This window comes from Stegastes partitus, unplaced genomic scaffold, assembly GCF_000690725.1.
Source record: "Stegastes partitus isolate 25-593 unplaced genomic scaffold, Stegastes_partitus-1.0.2 Scaffold210, whole genome shotgun sequence".
Lineage (NCBI taxonomy): Eukaryota > Metazoa > Chordata > Actinopteri > Pomacentridae > Stegastes > Stegastes partitus.
In genome coordinates, this window is record NW_007577941.1 from 491,505 (window position 1) to 514,793 (window position 23,289).

A 23,289-nucleotide genomic window follows, 5' to 3' on the forward strand; every position below is an offset into this window, starting at 1 on the left:
TAGGTTTTCTGCAATGTTTGTCCATCTTTTTGATGCCGTAATAACTCAAAGCTTGGAAAAATGGATTTTAATAACATTTGAAGGATCGTTATAGGTCTCCAATTCTTCATTCTCTCGACGTTGTGGGGAGGTCTATTTTTGCTCTGTTCTCATGAGAAACTTATTGAAGCGAAGCAAAGTGCATCCTTTTATTACCCGTCGCCATGTGGTTCGCGTTAATCGAGATTCACATGCAGACTAAACACTTCTAAACATCTTCTAATGCTAAAATAAATGCAGCCCTCTCGGCTCTCTCGATTTGCATCTTCAACAACATGATTTTCGACGTATTTGCTGCCAGATCTTAGACGTGGGGAACATCCTTACGCGCCGACACCAAAATGAACAAACGTGGAATGTTTTTGCCAAAATCGTGTGAAGTGAACGTTTCAAACTATCTTAAAACTGCTGCATTGTCCACTAAAGTTTAAGTGCGGTACTCAGAAGACTTGATAATGAAGTGTTGCCAGCTTTAAAACATCCAGCCATGCTGTTTAATTAGGTTGAAGGCGAGTCAACAATATTGTAAACACCACCTCAGTCAATCTTGTTTGCCTAAGCGACAGCTGATGATAACGCTCGAGGCAGCACTTCTCCTGACTGGGCAGTCGTCTCAGTCGGCTCGCTGAATGACTGACAGGCCCTTCTGCCGCGATCAGTGCTGCATTTACGGGCTTGATGCGGCAGATAATGCGACATGTTAGGTGGATCTCCCCCGGGAGCAGCTGAGTGTTAAGACTAATTGGTCCCGACTGTCAGCGGGTCTCTCGTTTTCTGCCTTTGAGCCACTTTTCTTTACCCGTGGAGTTGGGAGCAGCCAACAGCTACAACGACAGAGAACAGAAAGAAAGAAAGAAAGAAAGAAAAAAGAATGAGCAGTTTGTCATTGTTGATGCTGTTGACCAATTTAAGATACAGTATGTGTTCCAGATAGAGGTTCAGATTCAGATGTTCATTTCATGAGTCTGTGAACTACTAAAAAGTCTCTGATGAAATATTGATTGTTTGCTCGGGTAAGAAATTGCTATTCTGAAGAGCATTTGAGTTTTACTGTAGGAGTTTGACCACGTTTGCCTCCCGGAGATACGCGTTTCTTTGTAAAAAAAAATCTACAAAATCTACCTTAGATGACGCAACAATTTTCAATAAGTTGTAGATGAGAAATGAATGGATAGTATTTCTGTCTTGATGTGTAACACATCGTGACTGATAACAGGAAAGCCAAAAGAAGGAGACTTGCAACCTGCTCTTTTTTTTTTTCTTTTTTTTTTGCACATATCGAAGCATCCCACTCGGCTGTGATGCTGGTTGCTCGACGCTCAATGTTGCTGTTGTGTCTGTGTATTTCTGTTGAGCTTGTAGCGTGCCTTCAGTAACTGATTCAGCGGCTGATACTGAGTGAATGTTACAGTCAGTAATGAGTCATGATATGGTTGGGAGGGAGCTCTGAGATGGAATGTAGGAAAAGAAACAACCAACCCCCGAGGGCTTGGAAAACATACTCAACCTTAATCCTCAGCAGAGAGGTACACAGCTCACCCATCCCCTCCCCCCCTCCTCAATTGCTTCCCAAATCCCACAACCCCCCCCTGGTCCACCTCACGCCTACTTGGCCTTTGTGTTTTGTCTGTTGCATGACAGTCACTGGTAACTTAAAGCTGCTGTAATCAATATATTAACAGTGGATCAAGTTGGTGTACAGATAATTACCAAAGATCCACAACTGGGCTGTTGTGATTCACTCTCCAAGCTCTCATCAGCTTTGTGGTCAACCACAGCAGAAAATTAGCTCTGATGAACCAATCATACACCAAACAGCAGACGGACACTGCGGTAAACATAGTGGAGGATTTCCCCATGAAGAAAATAGTTGGTGGAAACCACCTGGAGCTTAATAGAAAGGGTTGATTACACCTATGACACATACTGCTCCGTCTCTGATGTCTCTGTAAAGAAGCGACTGCTAACGGGTTTACTATATTTCATGTTGTTGATGTTTACAGTGCAAAAAGGAACAGTGTATGCAGAGTGCAGCTTGACATTTGTTTATTTGATTTACATTTTTATATTTTTTTTGCTGCTTCAGTGGAATAATACAACTATACAAGTCAGGAGAATAAACGAGAAAATTCATTCAGTGCTCGGGAACATAGACTGCGTAAAAAAGATGGATGTGGCAACTGTGAAATCATCCATATAGCATTTTGAAGGGTCAAGTTTGGAATTAGGGCGTCTTGATCTTTTGAAAACGGACATGACAAGTGAAGGGTGAAGCTGACTAAGAACTGGTAAACATTACTTACACTCATACTGTGGCAACATGTCAATCACAAGTTGACCACGCCCTCAAACGTACTCTGCTTTATCATCTATTTATCGCTAAATGGGACTATAATTTTTAAAATGAACATCGTGCTGTAGTGAAGAAGACTTGAAAATAACAATTGAGACCATAAACTCCTTCAAATAATGTTTGCTGAGGTAACAAATCAAGTTAGCAGTAGGGCCATTTTGTATACAATCAGACTTAAGGCATCGCCCCCTGCTGGCTGTTAGAAAGAATGCATGTTTAAGGCACTTTAGCTTTTCAAACCCTGAAGCTACGCCCATGTTTTATGTCCAGTCTATGCTTAGGAAACCTAAATATTGAGCAGAAATTTGCTATAGAGCTCCACAGAGCTTCGAAAAACCCCACGTAGGCATGCAACCCATTGTTGTTATAAAAAAAGTTAATGATAGCAGCGCTAAGCTATAACACATTTCTCAAGTCTATTGTTTCCTTTAAGCCTGAGTGACAGCAAGCATTCTGTGCATCTGAGCACTGCATATATGTTGAAAAATGTGGGAACGTTCTGTATCACGGAAAATACAACACGCTCAGGCTGCAGCGCAGTTAGCGGGGGAGTGAGTTGTTTCTAACCTATGCCCCTGGGTTTAATAATAACCGTCAGATCCAAAAGTCAGTTAATTAGAGAAATACCACAGAGGCACTCAGACAACCCTGCTGAGCTCGCTACCCTTCTTAAATATGTCAAACCACCCCTCCCCCCCTACACACTTATAAGCCATAAGCAGCAATACTATAGTTTGTGGGATTTTCCGCACCAGCGTATTTCCATAACCACCCATCCCAGTGTTCCACAACTTAAACTTCTCAGTCCTCAAGTGCCTACTCCCTGCTTAAATTTGAAACAGTAGTCGACTCTCTGGCATGAGATTGCACAGCTGTGGGGGGACAGTTTTGTCATTCGCGTCTTTATTGTCAAAGCCAATTTCAACTCATTAAATAATCATCTTTCACAAGTTTCTGAAGTCGGAATACTTGCGGTGGATTGTTTTCCACTTCGAGTTTGAATTACACATTGGTGCCATGCCTGGATAGTACGCTGAGATTGGCACTTGATACATAGACGTACTTTATGATCTATCACATTGCACAAAATCACAGGCTTAATTAGGAAACTCAAATTATATCCATCCCTAAATGCTATGTTATTTAAAGCCTTTGAACCAAGTTCCCTGCGTTTGTCTACTGTACAGACAGAACTGGCTTAAAGCCTGGGAGGCATCCAGTCCACACAGAGGGCTTTCATTTACTCCCAGCATGTACACAGATGCACAAATAGCTGCAACCATAGTATGAGAGAGTTACCATTCACTCGCTCACTAGAACCTATATGGAGCCTGCGTTTTATGGCCACCCTTTTTTTTTTTTTTTTTTTAGGTTTGACGTAATCCTCGTAGCTACGATTTTGTAAACATAGTAGAACTCAGCCAAACGGGTGACGCACAAATATAATCTGACACAATTCTGATATTTAATCTTATGGTAATGTCTGTAGCTTCTTCACTTTTTCTCTCTTTCTAAAATCCATCAGACATGCAGCAGTTCCCATGAGGTTCTTAGCCCTCAGATTTTGTCAGCGAACTATTCATTGGGAAAGTATGTAGGTCAATCTGCTTTGCTCTTTATCTAAAGCCATACAGATATGTGGCAATATGATTAATATTTCATATCTATATAATCAGCGATGTTTGTCGTCATGTTCAAAGGGATTGGTAGCGTAAAAGGCAATCCTTGGTTAGAGGCAGGCTCTGTATGGAGGAATTGATTAAACAGTGCTTGTGTGTGTGTGTCTTTTACCTCTAAATCTCTATGTAAACTTCTCCTACAGTGTTTAATCCTGCCATGCAGTCGAGTTGCTCCACACAGAACAGTGGCACCACATGTGGCTTTTCTGTACCGAGACTTTTTCAGTTTTGTGATATCTGAGCGGCACAGAACCGGTTCAGAGGGAGAAACCGTCCCTGCGTAAAACTAAGCCCGTGGTCCAGTCCGTGTGGATTGTTGCTCTTTTATAATGTGTTGCCTGGACACAGCTGATCCTTTTGCTCACTGTAATCCATTTTCTGGTGTTTAGTCAGTAAGCACGCAATGGCGGTGCCCTGTGCGTTATATCACATGTCCATATTGCATGCTGCAGCATATTACACAAGTGTCACAGGTTTAAAGCTCCAAATAGGAGCATAGTCGATGAATTTGACAAGTTTCTCGGAGTTGGGTTTGCTTCCCAGAGTCAGTCTGTATCAGCAAAAATGTGTTTTTTTTACACCCATAAAATCTTTTATGGTTGAGACTTGTGCCTGCCCTAACAACACTGATTCATTCTTCAGTGTGTCTGTCTGATCACTGTGAACTATAGAAGACATTTCTGAGCAAATTCTCAAAAGACAAGAGAGCTGCTTTTGCATTGTGAGAGAAAGTTGAGTGTTTTTAAGAGATGAGAAGCGGATTTGTTTTTGTCAGCATCGAGGGTAAACCGGGAGGGAAGTGTCTGAAAACCTGATCTTCTCTTCCTTGCTTTTTCTCTTCCAGCCAACTTCTGCTCCCCTTTCTGTTTTCTTTTTTTTTTCTTTTTTTTTTCTTGTCACAGCCTATGTCTCCGGTGCAGCAGATCAGAATAGCTTCACTGTGTGTGTGTCTCTCGCACACAGTAACGCTCCCCTCCTTAGCGCTCTTTAATTCTCTGTAAATTCCACTGACTGTGAGTGCGTTTGTGTGCGTTCCTGCCTCTGGTCGCCCGAACATCTCATCACATGTGAGGAGTACAGGCTGCCTGGATCTGAATAACTTGAGAGCGACAGAGAAAAAGATGAAGAAAGAAGGGAAAAAAGGGAAAATGGGGCGAGGTGAAGTAGTGATTGTACCAGAGTGTGGCTCTGAGCGGTTGGCTGATGACGTGAAGTGCTGCACACACATCTGGAACAGCTTGAGCAGCTGCACCTGAAGAGAAGGGCTCCTCCGCAAAGCCTCTGCCGGCACTTTCTCTTTCCCCACTCGTGCTTTTTTTTTTTCTTTTCTTTTTCTTTTTTTTTTGCTCCTTCCCCTGTTTTCTCTTGCAGTCTCTAAATCTTTCTGGTTACCGCCTGTCGGAGCGCTGGGATGGTTACCCGCTGTGCATCAGCAAAGAGGAGCGAGTGAACCGGAGCGAAAGAGAAGAGGAGAGACAAGGCACGAGGGGACAGTTACATGGGAAAGAATTATTAAGCGCGAGGTAGGAGAGCGAAGTTGACAACCATGTTACGGGTGTAAGTGAAGAAGAGAGGGAGCGCGAGAAAATTTACAGCAAAAGAGAGGGATGGAGAAGGAGAGAGTGTCAGAGAGAGGGGGATTAAGAAGCCGGAATGCGCTGACACTGGAGACCTGAGTTTCTGTTTGCATTTGGCACAGCACATCCTGCCACTCCACAGGTTTATCCAGACATACACCAATTTACCAACACACACACACACTCGCACACACTGTTTGCTTTGGAGGATGATCCCAAGAGGCCACGCCAGGAGAAGAGAACACCTTCCAAGGAGCTATTAGCCCCTCCACCCCCCCCTCACCCTGAGTTTGCCTCCCACCCAGCTTCCCAAAAGTGCCCTCCCTCCCTCCCTCCGGCCCTCTCAGCCTTACCTGCACTAGTCACAACACGCTGGAGAGTCACCGAGTCAAACTCACTGAGAGCTAAAGAAACCCCCGGATTGCCTATGGGACACAGTTGCATTCACGCTGGCTGAGAAAGACTGAGGAGCTTTACTGATCCGCTGACCTGCAGGATGTCTAAAGCCTCCAGGCTGGCCCGGCCCCCCTCCGCAGGGGCTGGATCCAAGCTGCCCTCCCCGAGGAAGGAATGCCCTGGCACGGCCGCCGTGGCCGGTCGAGCACGGGTGCTGAGCGTGGGGGAGAAGCTGATGAGGGCAGGTAGTGATGGTATCCTGAACAGACAGAAGTCTTTACCGGCTGCTGTGCCGCAGGACAAAGCACAGAGCGAGACTCAGGCCCCGAGCCAGAGTCCAGGTGAGAAGGGCCAAAATATGGACATGGTCCCTCCTAAGACCAAGATCAGCACCCCTAAAGCCTCAACTCAGCAGCAAGGCTCTGTGCACAGTAAGTAATGAACAAACCACACATTGTAAAATGAATGCAGGCTTGTCTCTGGTGGTGTTTCAGCACTATTTACATGTCACATGCGTTTCACGTGTGAAAACGTGATCCATCCACATTAGAAACTCTGATTTTCTCTCCATGTAGCATCACATTAAGGGCATGTAAGTGAATTTGTTTGGATTTGCAGCTGCTGATGTACAATCACCACTGTGGTCACACTTCTTGTGTCTTCTCTTAATGTCTTTGCCCTCATAGTTTTTGGATGATTTGATATATGTGGTACTTTTTCTGCATGTCTTGTGACCATTTTAGTGGCAGTTCATTATGTTATGTCCTGCAAGGATTAAGTCTTCACATGTGCGCTCTCCTCCCTGCCCTGACAAGGATGCCCTTGTCAGGCATTTGCAATCAGCGGGGCCAAAAATAGCAATGAATTTTTGAAAAATGAGATGGTCTTCATTAGCAGTGAAGAAAATGAAATAGAACCGGGAAGTCCACTTTAAATAATAGATTTGTGAGTTTGAAGGCTTCTTGAATGCCAAAACTCCACACAATGACAGAAAGGATTTTGCAACTCTTTTTGAACTCTTTGTCACAGTTCAGCTTCTTCTTCTGCCTGGCAAAAAGTAGTTTATTACGAGGTACCGAGAGTGGGCACTTGCACATTTTTGATTAGTCCACACACTGCATCACCTGGTGTTACTTTTTGTCGTAGCAAAAGTTGAGCCAGGTTCAACTTTTTTCAGCCAGAGAATCTTCCATTTTATCTTGTGCTTCCTTAACTCTGCTGTGTCAGTGTGTCAGTATAATTGATATGAATAAGGAAGCTTCGTTTGATGCTGTGCTATTATCTAGCCTTGATGGAGCTGTGAGGAATAACTGCTCATGGGATCTCTGTCACTATCCCACTGTGGTGTCTGTTGGGTGCAGATTTTTTTTAAGAAAATGGGAGCACAGAGGATGAGGGAAGTGGTCTTATCATTCCCTTTTGGCCTTCTCACCAGATTCCCAACTCTGCAGGGCGCCAGCTTTCATGTCTTGTCAGGACACAGTCATATCACACTCTCAGAGGCAACTTCACCGAGATTGTGCAAGCATGAGGAAATGATGAGGGTGATTCTGTGCATGTACTGTTAGTGGCTGCTCAGAGTATGATTGACAGATTTTTCTCTCATCCGTTGAAGTTGTTCCTGTCAGTCACTCTTGAGTCGCTCTCGACTGTTCAGCTTGTAGTCAAAGACTGGGAAGTGTAAAAGGAGGGGAGGGGGGGTTTAAGTGTGGGGGTGACGTACATGCAGGCAACAGGGGTGAGTCAAGTGAAAGAGTGACAGAAGGAGGTCAGGAATGTGAGCAGGGCATGCTGGGAAATCAACAGGTCTCGAGTTGTGTCTGTGTGTGTGAATGCCTCCCCTCAGTAAAGACAGGTTACGGGTTACAAGGGGGCAGGTTTGTACTGGAAACCAGATGTTCTTTTCTGTGCAGCTTCCAGTCTCCTCTTTACACAAATAAATGCACTTTCTGCAGAGAAGATTCACCTCTTACGGGTCATTCATTTGTTCCTGTTTAACTTGGACTGAAAATTTTCAATCGAACATATGTCATCAATTGAGGGCGTGGAAAGTGACATTCTATTTTTTTTCTTTAACGTATTTCTTCTTTTATCTTCCCGCACAGTTCTTTTGTCCTCCCTCACTCATCATTCTCCTTCGGCTCACTTTGTCTTCTCTTCTCACTAACACCCTCTCCACTTTTGTTTCTTCCTGAGTCTTTCTCCTCTTTTGACAGCATTTGAGTCAGTTATTGAAAGATGCCACCACCACCACCACCCTCCCACACACACTTACACACACGCAAACTCACGAAAGACCATCAAAAAGAATAAATGAAGTGTGTGTATTCTCGGCATTTCGTTTCTTTCCTGCTGTGCATTTTCAAGTTTTTTCCTTTTGAGGCTGCGGGAACTCTGTACGTTTCTGGACAGTAACTTTGAAGTTCCATGTTGAAAAGGCAGTGATCCAGCAGTCCGGTCTCTCTAGAAACTGGCTATACAGTCGGCTGATGCCACAAAGCTTTGATATATGAAGCCTTATTTTTACATGTCATGCACTGTCTTCACTTTCGGCAACTGCTGTTGACTACATGGAGCCATATGCTGCCTAAGTATTTGGATTTTAAATAGGCCAGCACAATTAAATACCCTTTCGCTGCAGGCTAACTGGCAGCTCATCACATTCCCTCCTCACTTATGGCTTGTATAAGCGAGGCTGGTTAATGTGATGGGGTGGGGGGCTTCTGATCATGCCAGGTCTCCATCTCCCAAGCTCATGCCAGTTACAGGGCATGACGGCAGCTAAAGCACAGGCCCACAGGGTCAAACAGAGCTGATGCACACTGTGCTGGCAGACAATAAGTGCGTGTGACAGGTGACATTTCCGCTGTGTGAAAGCTTCAGAGCTGACTGCTGCTCGCCAAAGGGCCCAATTTCAGTCTTAAAGTGGCAGCTTCAACCGAAAGCAAAATCCGTTTGACATTTTCTGTCCAGAGAGGGTATCATGCGAGTCAAGTGCAGACTCAAGTTCAGCTTTCCTCTGATACTCTACACAACGTCGCATCAATCCACTGCTCAGCAACATTTTGTCATAATTTTTTTAGGCGTCATCCTGGACGTACTCCTACTATAGATTTGTCTTATATATCAGGTTCACTGTGCTGCCAAAAGGATGCGGGCAACCAAACCACTGCACCCCTGAGAAGACTGTCAAAAATATTTAGAACCTGGCTGTAAGAATTTGCAGCAACAAGAGCATGACAGAGGTCTGGCACTGATGATGGATTAGCTCGCAAAATTCTTCCAAAGGGTGTTGGAAGGGGTTGAGGTCAAGCCAATGTGCAGCCCAGTTGAGTTCTTTGCTACCAAAACAAGAAAATAATTTCTTCATAGAACTTTTTGTTTGAGACTTTCACTTTATGTGTATATATGTGTGTGCATACAATACAAATCTGTTGTATTAACAGCCGCTCTTTATTTATCTTAAAGAGAGACTCTGCAGCATTATGTAGCCATCTAGATATCAGTCTACTACGTATGCGTACTATACCAGGTAATGTTACTTTGCCAAATCACTGAAGTGTAATGAATGAAGTTGAAAACTTTTGAGTACACACCAATTCTGCGAAACTGAGACCAAATGCTACTTTTGATTTAGGGGACTTAGCAGTACATGGTGCTGCAGGTGTTGGTTCTGTTGCATAATAGTAAGAAGGCTCTGTGTTCAAACCTGCTTGTCTTTTTATGTGGGGTTTTCATGTTTTCTCTGTGCCTGTCTGGGTATTTTTACTGGGTGCTTCGGCTTCCCTCCAAACTCCAAAGGCTTGCATGTTAAATTCATTGTTGATTCGAAATTGGCCATTGATGTGACTGTGGGTGCAAAGGGTTGTTTGTCTCTTTGTGTTAACCTTCTGATGGACTGGCGACCTATCCAGAACCTCTCGTCTGATGTCAGCTGGGATAGGCTTAAGCCCCCTGCCACTTTCTACAGGATAAAGCAGGTCTAGCTGATGGAACTGGATGGAACTTTGCCGTATTACTGACCTCAAAATCAGCTCCAGTTCCTCCTGGTGGATCCCAAGGCATTCTGAGGCCAGATAAGATATGTAATCCCTTCAGTGAGTTCTTGGTTGATCACGGGGTCTCTTCCTAGTTGAACGTGCCTTAGAAACCACCGAAAGGAGGCACCCAGGAAGCATCCTAATCAGATTCCTGAATCACGTCAGCGAGCAAGAGTAGTGACTCTACTCTGAGCGCCTTCTAGATGTTTGAGCTCCTCGCCCTATTTTTAACGCTGGTCCAAGCCACCCAACGGAGGAAACTCATTTTGGCAGCTTGTGTCCACATTCTTGTTCTTTTGGTCACTATCCAGACCACATGACCATAGGTGAGGGTTGTAGACTGGTGAATCAGCAGCTTTGCCTTCTGGCTCAGCTGCGACACCACAATTGTCTGGTACAACACCGACATTATTGGTGACATTGCACCGGTTCATGTGTCTATCTCATGTTCCATTCTCCCATCTCTTGTGAGCAGGATCCCAAGATACCTAAACTCCTTCACTTGGAGCAGCAACTCAACCCCAAACCAAAGAGATCAATCGATTGGTTTCTGGCTGAGAATCATGCCATTTTGCCACAAGGTAAAGGCAATGATAAAATAAGCACCACTGAAATACTGACACATAACTAGAAGTGGCCCTCCATATATGACGCCCTGTCAGACTTAACAGCTTGCCTGATACTGTGAAAAATGGGATGAGGAAGGCAGAAACAGATGATAAAAAAAATTGTAACTGATATTGACATTGTGACAAGAGACATTGTGTGAAGGGTATGTTTTTATGAGCAGGGATAAAACCTGTGACTTTGATAATTGGAGCAGTTCGCTCTAAAGAACTGAGCCGAAAATGAACTGATGTCGTTGCTCTGAAGCTACACACAGAAAAGGCTTATGTTCGGAGGGCAGTGTCAATTCTTGTTTGAGGATAAAAAAGTAAGTTGGCACAACAGGGCCCCTTGACGGTCTTCGGACCCTACACACATGCGTAGTCCATATTTGGCAAGAAACTGCTCTGATTTTATTACCTATCATATCCACTTTTCATTTGTAAAGGGAAGCATATGCTATGTGTAATACTTCTCTTTTCTATCATCAGCCCAAACTATTGTTTTAAACTATCAGTGCAAAGGCAGACCATCTGGAAAGGTTAAAGTGGGGAAAGACTTTGGCTAATAATGACTTAACCTCTCCCTGGCTCTCCTATCAATCTTTGCTATCTCCAAACCTTCCAGAGTCTTTTCTGTCTTCGCGTCTAGACCGACTTGAAAGTTTTCCAGCTCATGTTTAACCAAACGGGTCCTTTGATCCTGTGACCCATCAGACAGAGATTGAGACGCTCTTGAGATAAAGTCACTGCTCCGATTCTGGATGACCTCACCTTTTGTTGATTGAAAAGGTGAGTCAATAAAAAGAACAGAGTGGAGGGGGTTCATAAAGTTCGTCTGCGATCTCTGACTGGCGTTTTGTTGTTTCTTGTCTCATTTGGTTTTGCAAGATGTCTTGGCACATCAGTATGCAAGGTGTTGCTTCAGCTTGTTTCCAGGTGTCAGAGGTTATTAAGACATTTCGACTGCTTCAGCGTACGTGTGCACTTTTACCCGTTGACAACGGCGTTCACGCAGCATATGGATGTGAATCACTGGTGAGAGAAGTGTTACATGCTTGTACATGCTCGCTCTTTAGTACTGTGTCAGTTTTGCTCAAACGCTCACTGTTAATAATCTGTGAATGGGCTGTATCCTCAATGTCTTTTCTCAGATGCTGCTCTACTTCCTTTTTAGAAAGAAACAGCTTAGTGCAGTGGAATGAGTTTGAGGATTGGGATGTGATCACCCATTTCTTTGACACCGAAGCCACGAGTCGGGATTACATTAATTGCAGTCTCTCGTGACTCCTAAAACCATCAGCTGTCCCAGACTTTCTCTTCTTTCACGACTATCAGACAGATTACAAGAGTCATTAAAAATACAAAATGCTCTTCCTCCACAACAGCTGGCCCACTAAAACAGATATCCAATTCATCAGAAGTACGTTTTATTCTTTTTGTGACTTTGCATATCTGTTTCAGAGTTGAATCAATCTGGCACAGTGTGGAGCGTCTTGAAAGTGGTTTTTATTCTGCCGAAAGGGATTTGAGAGAGTGAGCTCCATTTATCTTTGTACCATCCAGACTTTCCTTCCTTAGCGACTGACTTGACAAATTGATGTCTGTGAGTAGGGGGTTGATTTTAAGCAAACACCCCCCGCTCTCACTTTGAATCAAGCAATCACAAACTTTCATTGTATGGATTCAGGTGATTTACTTAGACTTAGGTCATGCTGTTCTTGTTCCTTCGGATGTGACTGAGAAAATGTGTTAAATCTCGACTATTTCAGTCGTGTTTGAGCAGCGGCGAAACAGCAGAAAATGAAATCACTGAAGATAATTAAAATGGGACAACATTCATTATCCATTTTGCATCAGTTCCTCTAATCCACACAGATATGTGTTTTTGTTAAGGTTAATGATTTTGTCCCTCCATCGACTAAAGTCAATTAGGAGAGTCTTAAAAACTTTTTGAAGAACTTCTCCCCCAAATACCACAAGGGAGGAAGTGACAGTGCCTTGATGTTTTCTCAGCTGTGGCAGACAACTTACCTTTGTCCTTGGCTTGTCAATAAGTGCCCAGTGACTGAAGAGAAGCCCAATGAGTCATTAGAAGTATGAGAGTAGGTGAGTTAATGGTGTGTTCATGGACCTGGGGGTCTGTGTGTTCAGAAAATAAGTGGATGTGACTCATCTGTCAAACAGAAACAGACAATAATTGGGCCACTGAGCAAGAAGAAAGAGCTTTGGTGATGTGACTACTCATGAGTGTGTACTGTAAATCCCCCCGGTGGGTCTGGTGTGTGTTATTCTTTCGGGGGTGTAGCTCGGGGCAGTGAGGCTTCTTTCTGATTTCCTGAGGCTATGTGGTTCTCAAAGAGAGACAGCGGAGGGGATTGAGTTTCTCTGCGTGTCAGATTAGGGATAAAACAAAAGCCTTAATCTCTTTCAAAGTTTCCACTTGTTGATACCAAACTGATTATCGTGTGTACATCTTTTGGATATTTACTTTCCACTCTGGCCGGGCATGATTACACAGCAAAGTCCTCAAAGCTACCACTCCAAATGTGGCGTGAAATTCCTTCAAACAAGACGTCCCACTACAATAGTTTGCTTTCAGTTTAATGTGATGCGTGTGTGTGTGTTCAAACAGAAAGCATAACTGTGGTTAATTCACCCAACTGAGGGGTGTAAGCGGATGCAAGGGCTCCCTCAGGGTTTCCTCTCAAAGAGTCGACAGAGAAATCAATATGTCTCCACCTCCCCTCTTACACCCTTTTGCCCTTCAGGCAAACGTGATGTGGTGTGTGTGTGTGTGTGTCTGCGTGTGTGTGTGTGTGTTTTCCTGCCTGTCTGTTTGAGCACGAGGGAATGTGCACACAAATTACTCCATGCACAAACTGTTAAATATTCACACACTTTTATCTCCGTAGTTCAGACGATTCCAATTGAAACTCCCGCTGTGTTTATTTCTTTCACGCGGCCATGTTGTTTCAGGGGACTGGACCTTCATAAATATCCTTCATTAAAATTACATTAATATTTAGCGTTGGCTGCACTCCCCATCTGTGATTATCTGCATGAAGAATATTTCATTTGGGCCATTAAAATAGATTTTGTGTCCATCTAGCATACAGATAAGAAGTGAAGCTTAACCAGAAAAGAGTTCAAGGTTAAAATGAAATCAAAAGAATTGTTCAACGTTTTGGGAAATGTTCTAATTTGCCATTTTGCTGCGAGTTATATGAGAAGATCAATACCAACCCTCATGTCTATGTGGAGTGGAAGGGAAAAGGCCTAACGAGCGTAAATGTAGAAACGGGGAGACAATGAGCCTAAAGCTTATGTTGTATCTCATTTGTTCAATACATACAGAATCAATTTAGAGAAAAATGGGAGGCAGCAAAATGTAAGGACAAGGTATTGTTTTACTGGAGTTGTGTGCTTTGTTAGTGATCGTACAGCAGCGATGCTATTCAATAGGGGGCTGCAATGTTTTTTAGTTTCTTCAGTTCAACAGTGTCTCTCGGCTAATGTTCAGGTAATGTGGAAATACCTCATTCCAATGAAAGATGTTTTAATGTGTATTCGGATTCATTAACCGGCCCCTGTCATTTTCCACTGTATCCCTGCTTTGAGACATGATTCTGCTCCGGTGCCAGTATGCACAGGAACAGCTGCGGACACCCACGGTTGCGTAATTGTTGTTATAGCAGTTAAAATTGTGTGAGAATGTAATTTTTGTGAGGCAGAGTTACAACAGAACCACCTAAAACTTACACACTGGACCTTTAAAGCTCAGCGGCTAACACTTGTTTCATTAGTTTCACACAAACTGAAATGTAAATCAACCACTTGTTGTTTTAAGAGTTTTGTGCTGTCACAGGTTCTTTGCAACCAGCAGCCAGTCAAAAACAGTCACAGGACATTTTAGTGTGTTGCATTGACTTCATGTAGAGCTGTTCTTGTCTTTACACACAGGTCTCCACTCTCATGTCTGTTTGGTATCACTTCCCATTTCTGGCGAGAAAGAAAAAAAAATTGAAAAAATCAATTTTCCAAAATGTTGAACTGTTCTTTTGTGTGAAGCAATCTTAAAAATGAGCATAATCGCTGACTAATGGTGTCACCTTTCTGTATGAGTGTGTAGACACGAGGAGGAGCTGCCTCCCGCTGTGCTCTCCGTCAGATGATTAGAACATGTGATCTGACTTTGGGGTGAATTAAGGTCAAACACAAAGTACACGTTGTGCCATAATGGCAACAGTAAGCAATTTCTAGATGCCTGGAATCGATATCTAAGCATCACATTACTGAAATTACCACAATTTTACTGCTTTCCATGAATTGCTGTTATTATCTCATTTGTGTTTCTGAGTCTAAACCAGAGTGTAACGTCGGCTTTTTTATCGAGGAACCGATTTTCTTTCCTTGCACTGTCACTTTCTCAGAGAATGAAAAGAGGGTTTTTATTATGTGAAGCAAAGGCAGAAAGGAAGTGAAAATCCTGTAAAATCCTCGGCTAGAAAAGCTGACGACCCACTGACCTCTAGTTGCCACTTCACGGCTGAATGCACCTCATGTAAATCATATCTGAGATAACGCCGAGACTCCAGCAATGCGTCCAGACGTTTGAGTGAAACCACATTGTTCCTCCAGTTGTTTAGTTTGTTTCATCTGGTCTCTGTGTACTTTGTGTGGTCTGTTTAAAGAACACAGAATAGAATTGTTTGCCTTATTGAAATCCTGCAAATGAAATTCCGACGGCCGCTTACCAAATCAAAATTTCAGATATGCGCAGTCTGAGTTCCCCCCGCGTGAGTCATAAAACGGAGCATTTAAGGGCATTTCTTGAAAGCATATTTGTGGTTCTTTGGTTGGGAAAAGGAGCTCGCAGCAACAGTCGAGCCTCCTTTGTTGAGGACAGAGAGATCGCTCAGTGTGTTTGCTTGACCTCTGATCTTCGTAAAGGAAACCGATACGCCAGGTTAAAGGAATGTCCCATCCACGCTGGGATGAAATTCACTTTTTTTCTCAGTAAATAGTGGTTATAAATTCAAAACACAGAGGCATCAAGCGCGTCTGAAGCACAATGGTCATTTTGGATTTTCTCTTCGACTTTACCCTGTTGTTGTCTGTGCCATTTTACCGCAAGAGCAGCTTTTAGTGCCTCAAAAGTGCCCTTGTCTGCCCCAGTTTCCAGCACTTAAAGTGGAAGACTGTGAGCACGTAGTCCGTGGTGTGACAGTCGCGCAGCTCAGCAAGCGGCCGGGATAAAAGGAAAGTTTGATTTCCTAAAATACTGCCTGTTGATGAATCTCCACCTGTGATCCAGTCAGACGTTCGTATCAAAGCTCGTGTTTGATACATTTCTTTAATCTTTTGTGTCAGAACTAAAACGCTGCCAAATCTTCTTCCGTCCGCCACAAATCGACCATAAAGCCCCCGAAATCCCGTCTTTTAATATCACTTTTCAGCCGGAGAGCTGCACTGACGTCCTCTGAGGCTTTTCTTCAATGTTATATGCAGAAAATAAAGACTGGAAACGAGCTCCAAGATGCCTGATTGGGAGTTTGTGGTTCCAACAGGAGCAACACATTACTCTTGTGTTTTAGCCAAGGCACCGGCTCGTAAAGATTATTGATGATGTACACCATGTGATACGAGTGCTGAGCAGGATGAGGCAGCATTAAATCTCACTGATGTATAGGCCTCTTTTTCTCTCTTTATCTCTCTCCCTCTCTCTCTCTGGGTCCCGTCAGAGAGTGAGACAGATGAAGAAGAGAAATTAAAAAGCTGCAGGAGGCACAACAAAAAAAAAAGCTGATTCAAACTTTGCCTTTCTTTGTATTTTTCAGATTTTCTTCTCATTTTCCTGGCTGGCCTTTTTCATTTTTTTTGCCCGTGTGTGTACGTGTTGACTTGTAATTGCAACGTGGAGACAGCTCACACTTGTATCAGCATGCATTTAATGAGAGGTGCTTTGAAAAAAAGTTTGTTTACCTGAAGTTGTAGTTACCTGTGTGGTTGTTATGGAGGTTATATCAGCCCCTGCAGTATCGGTTTCTCAGCAGCACATGAGCTTTTAGCAGGAATTCGCCTTACATTACGGTTACTGTACGGGCTGCAATGCATGGATAATAAATAACGGCTCCTGAGTGAACGGCTCCGTTGGCGAAAGGGCTGCTTCTTGTTTGCAAGATGAGACGCATAAATCGTATTCACTGGAAGCAACTGTTGCTGTTATCGGGGGAAGAAAAAAAAGGCCCCCCTTCCGTTTTTCTGTCTAAATATGAACCTGATAATTCATCCATTCCCTCGTGCTGCAAATGTATTTCAGCCCCCATCGGTGTTTTCTCACTGAAAAAGCCAGACTCAGTTTATTTGCAAAAGCACACTGTTCCAGTCTCTCCGCAAACCCAGCAGCTCGTGTGTGACTTTGCTTTTGGAAACGGATGCCAGGAGTCGAAAGAGAGTCTCTAAATGTTTATGAGCTGCTCTGCTTCAGGCCTTTGACAGTCGACGTAATTAGGACTTTATTCAAAACTCGCGATCCAAAAACGACTTAATTGCGAGTATAACGTATTGACGGTATGGAATCTCCGGGTTTGATTAACCATTTGTTTACAGTGAGACACCATCTTTTGCTTATCGCAGCCCCAATGAGGGCTTAAAGCCAAAGTGAGCACATTCATTATAAATTAATTAGAAAGATAGAGAGTTATGCTGTTTATCACAGTTGCTCCAATTCAATCGTAATGCAGTTAAGTGCAGACGCTGCTTGTTCTTCAAGGCTGCGGCGCTGATAAGAGAAATATTACTTGAAATGATACCAGATCCAGTTTGGTGGCTGTGCAGAAATAACTGAGTAATTCAGTTTTAAATGTGCCTAATTTCCTACAAAACAGGCGTTATTCTGTAACTGTCATGTGCTCAGCAGGGATCAGACACAGGGAACACTTTGCTCTGAAGCCAGTAAGGTACATTTTTGGTAGACCAACATAAGAGAATGAAGAGGACAAATTCATCTGCCTTTGTCATGTTGTCTTCATCTACATGTCTGACACTTTTGTCTTCAATTCAGCCAATTGTATTTCTGCTTTCTTTGGCCTTTTAATAACACCGACAGTCGGTAAATCTCAAATATTCAAGGCACCTGCTGTTTAAGCCAACATGTCTGTGCAGTTTGTGGAAGAGCAGAGCTGTAAAATATAGAGCATGCGAGCTGTTTACTGCAAGAACAGAGAGCAAAATTTATTCCTGCTGCAGTGCACCTTCTACTTATTGCAGCTAGAAGTAAAGCAGGCTTCCTGGCCACATATGGAATCTGTCATCTTTAGCTTTTGATAGTGAGCAGGTTTCCTATCGCTTCTCATAATTACACCCCACAGCACTCGAGTGTGCGACTTCAGTGAAAGTGTGGTGAGTCGAGTCTGCTCCATACTGGAGAGCTGAATAGCTGCTGGCATGTACAGTAGCGCCCCCAGCTGTACAGCTAATAGGATTTCAGGTTGAAGTTGATGCATTCTTCCCAAATTGAAGTTTCGCTCCTCTTGTAGGTTTCTGCCCCTCGTGCGGTTTTGTCAAAGCGTTTGACTTGACGTTTATTCGTTTTATCCCTGCAAGCGCAGCTCGTTCAATTAGGGTGTGACTAAAAACTTCACTTTTTTTTGCCAAGTTTCTTTCCTCCTAAATACGTAAGAAACACTGAGATGAGTTTGACAGCCGCCCTGCGCCTCTGAGCATCTTTGGTACATTCTTACAGTATTAAACACTAGAAACATTGAATCAGGGATCAGATGCGCTCCACCCCCACCCCCCTCTTAAATCTGGGGATTTTTTAAAAAGGGGGAATAATACTGTTTGGCTGTGCGATGAAGTCATTGGTAAGACATGCCTTTTTTTTTTTCTTTTTTTTTTCTTCAGCTTGGCGGCTAAAGCTATCATGAGACTGACACAGCATTTTCGGCTGAGCTGAGAATGAAGGGGATTTCTGCTGAACTGATGTTAGCAGCTGGAGCTGTGATTCTTCACAGAAAACTAGGATGCACATGTGATTTTTTTTGACAGCCCATTTCTCCACTTTTTTTGTTTTGCATTTTTATCTCCAGTCCTGCCACGCTTATTCCAGCGCATCTCAAGAATCAAATAATAAAAAAAAAAAGGTGAATATTTTATCTGTTTTGGTGCAGTGGAAGCCGGATAGGAGCAAATTTAATAGACCATTCAAGTGACTGACAGGATAAAAAGATTTAATCCCTTTATTGTAATACTTTTGAAACTGCTCTGAGACAAACAGTGGAAATACATTTTAAATCTGATTATTTTCGCCGTGCAGTCGTCAGTTGTTCACATCCATTATTTGCAGAGGCCCTTTCTCGGCTGCAATTGTCTCCTTCAATTACACTCAGTCAAAAAGCCATCTGTCATGATCCTTCCTGGCCAAACGTTTTGCAAGACGCCCGGTAGAAGAATGCAGATGGGTTGTGATAGGCATCAGAAAGCCTTATCTAATGTCCCTTGTTATATAATATTTGATTTCTTATGACCAGAGAGACAGGAGAAAAAGACAATGTAAGGCAGGACTGACAGGACCCACTCTGGCGTTACACAACAGGCGGTGAAACAAGGACAAAAATCAAATGTGATTGTTGTGGAAATCGCAAGCAGCATGTTAATTCACGGAGGGAAAGTCTTGCAAGTTTCTCCAGTGTGATGTTTTCTCTGTTTCCCACCTTGGCACCATGGCAGGGTCACAAAAATACGAACACATGCCCGAGTGTTGGGTATCAGGAAAGAGGATGCATGTTAAGTTCCTGGCTGGTGATGGTTACACCGTGTGGATGTAAGTCTGTCCCTGCAGGCTTGTTGTTTTCAGAGAACAGATGCTGGGCTGCTGGGTTTTGGTAACAGCGCTGACCTGTGCAGCTCCCTGCAGAGCGTCAAACGGAACCCTGTTTGGATATCCTGAAACCTAAGGAGCCAAAGTTGCTGCAGCCCTCTGTAGCCCCTTTCAGTCGTGCACTCTTTTCCATTAATCTGACGGCAACCTAACATGTCTGAATGAGGACGCTGGTCTTTTTTTTTTGTAACAGTCTTGATGGCAACCTGACTGGGTTAAACCTAGCAGCATTTGCGTGTCACTTTCGATCCAGCACAAGTCGGAAATGCATGCAGCTGCATTAATAGGCACGCAAAGGTGGCTCACTTTGAGATGTGTGAAGTGACCTGTGGTTGGCTTTTTCCACATTTCTGCACCAATATTGATCCAAATACATCAAGCGGCACAGAAAAACATGCTAAAATCATAAAACACCTTTCGTATTTACTGTGTCCAACAATGATTACAAAATGAAACATCCGTAAAACTAAAACGTGACTGTGATGAAGTTAGATTTTAACATCAGTAAGACTCATATATGTAGTTCAGGTTTGTGCAAAATGCTAACAGCAGCTAAAGTTTATCCTGTTGCCTCCACTGTTTGAAGGAGTCTTTTCTCTGAGTTTATTAAATACCTGCAGCATCGGGCAGCAGCAGGATCCATTTGAGCATCTCCAGAGAGAGAGCGTCATGCTTTTACATGCCACAGCAGCAGCACCTTTACTGATTATCTAAAATCATGAATCCTCCCCAACATGGAGACAGGATTAATTAGGATCTAATCAGCTGCAGTTAAATCATTTGTTGTAAAGCGGATGAGTCCTGAACTCCATCACAGCTGTCGGGATGTTTGTATTTTAGTAAAGTCGTAATTAGTATATCATCACACAGAGTTTTCAGTGATTACAAGATCATAAGTAAACCAGACTATTAGCTATCTGGACAGTTTGATAAGCTGCTATTAGTTTAGATTTAGCGATATGTCTTTAATTAACATAAAGACGTCCTATTTCTGAATGACAGCACGTCGCAACTTTAATAGACTGATGAAGCAGCAAGATCCCATATATAAAAAGGGATGTGTCATGATCTCTTCTTCTTTAAAAAAAAATCCTCGCAGGAATCATGTAAGAAAAACACATTATTTCATTAAGAGAAATTAGAGGATGATAGGTTCTTCATTTGCTTGCAACACTTGTCAGACAAGAGATTCATTGTTTTACTTTTGCGACACTATTTTTTTCGAGGTTTGATTGCAGAATTAAATGTAATTTACTCTTCCCTGTTCATTTGTAGATGCACTTCAAAATCAGTCAGTTTACTTAATGTTCTCAGAAATAACAATAGAAAAAGCATGATTTGTCATAAAACATGCTGACGATTAAATTACAGAGAACTGGGGAAAGGCAGCATATTAAAAGCACTCCTATTTAGTGCATGCGTGTGTTTCACAAATTTATTGTACAGCTTCACACCACGACTATATGGAGCCACAAAAATGCTATAGATGTAATAAGGAGGCAGAGAAAACAAATTTGTCTTTTTAATTTCTCCTCTCTTGCTCTCTTTATCCTCTCAGAGACAGAATATTAATTGTGATTGGGACCGAATGTTTCTCAACGCTGCATATTTCATAACACATTTGTTTGTTGTTGTGTGATTCCCTGAAATCCTTTGACAGGCAGACGGAGAGTGCTCTCATATCAATGGGAAGTCAACAAGGGTACGCTAAGTTGCTGATTGAGGCCCACAGTTCACAGTGAGACAGCTGGCGGTTAATGTGATGTGCAACCAGCAAGCATTAATTATTTATTGTTGAAACATTTTTCCAGAGCAGCAATAAAGAGTGCTTTTATCGATAGGCAAATGCCTTATATCTTTAGGGCTGTTTTATCTCCCAATTCCTTGCAGACATGTTTTGCATATTAAATATTCTGAAATACAGATGCAACGCTGCAGCTAGCCGTAAAGCTCATTTTTATTGGGGAAGCGTATTTGTTCATTTTTCTTTCAACATTACATAAAACATCTGATAAATATTTTAGTCTCATTATTCTTGGCCATTCTAAATGCATTTTATTAAGACCAGTAATTCTAGTCTTGCACCAGAAGGCACAAAAGTGCACTTATGGGCCAAACACAATTAAGCTAAATGCTTTTTATTGCTCTGTAAACCTGATTAGGAATCACATTTCTATGACAACAAAAACATGTATTTACAGTTATTGCTTGCTGGGCTGCACTTGCAATGATTTGAAATGGTTACATAATAGAGAGGAACTATGGGAGGCACAGACAGAGATGGAGTGATGGGCAGATGTGGAACCAGGTGGGAAAAAAAGAAGAGTCTTACCTGACAGATCAGTCTAAATCAGCTGATGAAGCAGCATTTCTGTGACTCATCTCATTTTATATATCTCTGTCTGTCTCTGTTTGGGTTTCCTCTCTTCGATTTTAGCTTCTTCTCCTAGTTGTTTCATTTTGTTCACCTCATTACAGCCTCAGGTTTAGATTGTGATCAAGTGCCCAAACCTGCAGTTCCTTGAATGGCCACTTGAGGCTGCCTCCAAAAGCAAGTCAATCCCCTTAGACCACCATGTTAAAATGCCCAACTTTAAAACTAAAATAAACATGAATACAGCCTTGGTTTTGGTCTCTATAGCTAATTAACCCAATTATGACAACTGTACAGAAGGTTAATTTTTATTTAGCTACTCGGTTTAAACTAAATTAAAGCTTAAAGTCATACATTATCAACTATCTACTTTGGGCACCTCACGATTCGATAACGATTACGATTCAGGGGCTACGATTCTATTATAAAACGATTGTTGATGCATCTTTAACTTGTGGATATTGATACACTTTTTCACCACAAACATTTCATTCTGTCTCACTGAATTAGCATCCATCACTTGCAATTTTTAAAAACAGTGCATTTGTAACAGGAAACAGGAGTTGAATTAATTTCTATTATATTTTATTAAACTAATGGAAATGTGTGCAAACTGGAAATTTTACAAAATGTGTGCAATACAGTAATGAGGGTGGCAGCTTTCTAATTGCTTCCTCGATTGTTCTCTGGTCGGTAGCGTCATTAGTAGCAACAACAGCCTGCCGTCTCCCCGACTCCTCCGTCGGCTGGAATCGAGTTACATTGCTTCTCATGTTCGTTGTGTTGCCAAAGCATTTTATTTTAGCGTGACACAGCTTACATATAACGTGGCTCTTGTCCAGTCCGCTTCCGTCGTTGATGTTGTAGAAGCCAAAGTGTGTCCACACTTTTGCTTTTAAATTAGAAGGAGCTGTTCAGATCCCACGGCGAGGTGGGGGGTGGTCAGCCATGTTTGTTTTCCTCTGTGCGCGTGTTGGCGTGTCCGCTCCAGGTGCGCATCCCAAAGTGTCCCAGAGATGACGCGTATCGCACCTCTTAGTTCCACATTATTTAGAAATTTCTGTATTACTTTAATGAACAGATTTAAATAATCGAAATTTGGACGTTTGTGAATTGATTCGGATTCGTCCACGTCCACGTCCGAATCACAATGCGTCTGAGAATCGGAAATTTCCTCCCTACCAGAGTGTATTTTCTCCTTTAACAAAGTGGCAATGTAGTGCAGTCAGACTATTCTGCAGCATAGAACGGTCTGACTGTTATGCAAGACGAGGCAGAGTCAGGCACTGCCGACACACTGTGCTTCAAAACCTCTCTTCAGGAAGAATATGTGTGATGTTAC

The 23,289-nt window shown here is 42.7% G+C and overlaps 1 protein-coding gene across 9 annotated transcripts in view; it reads left to right on the top strand.

Annotated features, from left to right (window-relative positions):
• Window positions 1–23,289, top strand: part of kiaa1217 (KIAA1217 ortholog) — a 117,879-nt gene that overhangs the window by 18,290 nt on the left and 76,300 nt on the right. For 4 of the 9 annotated variants that reach the window (XM_008280801.1, XM_008280810.1, XM_008280813.1 and 1 more), the window contains exon 1: window positions 6,025–6,475. The exons of 2 other annotated variants lie outside the window; for them this stretch is intronic. In XM_008280801.1, the coding sequence (XP_008279023.1) occupies window positions 6,145–6,475 (331 nt within the window). In that variant the 5' untranslated portion in view covers window positions 6,025–6,144. Of the gene's footprint in view, window positions 1–6,023; window positions 6,476–23,289 lie in introns of those variants that run through there. 3 more of the 9 variants (XM_008280812.1, XM_008280807.1, XM_008280811.1) reach the window with 2 other exon arrangements.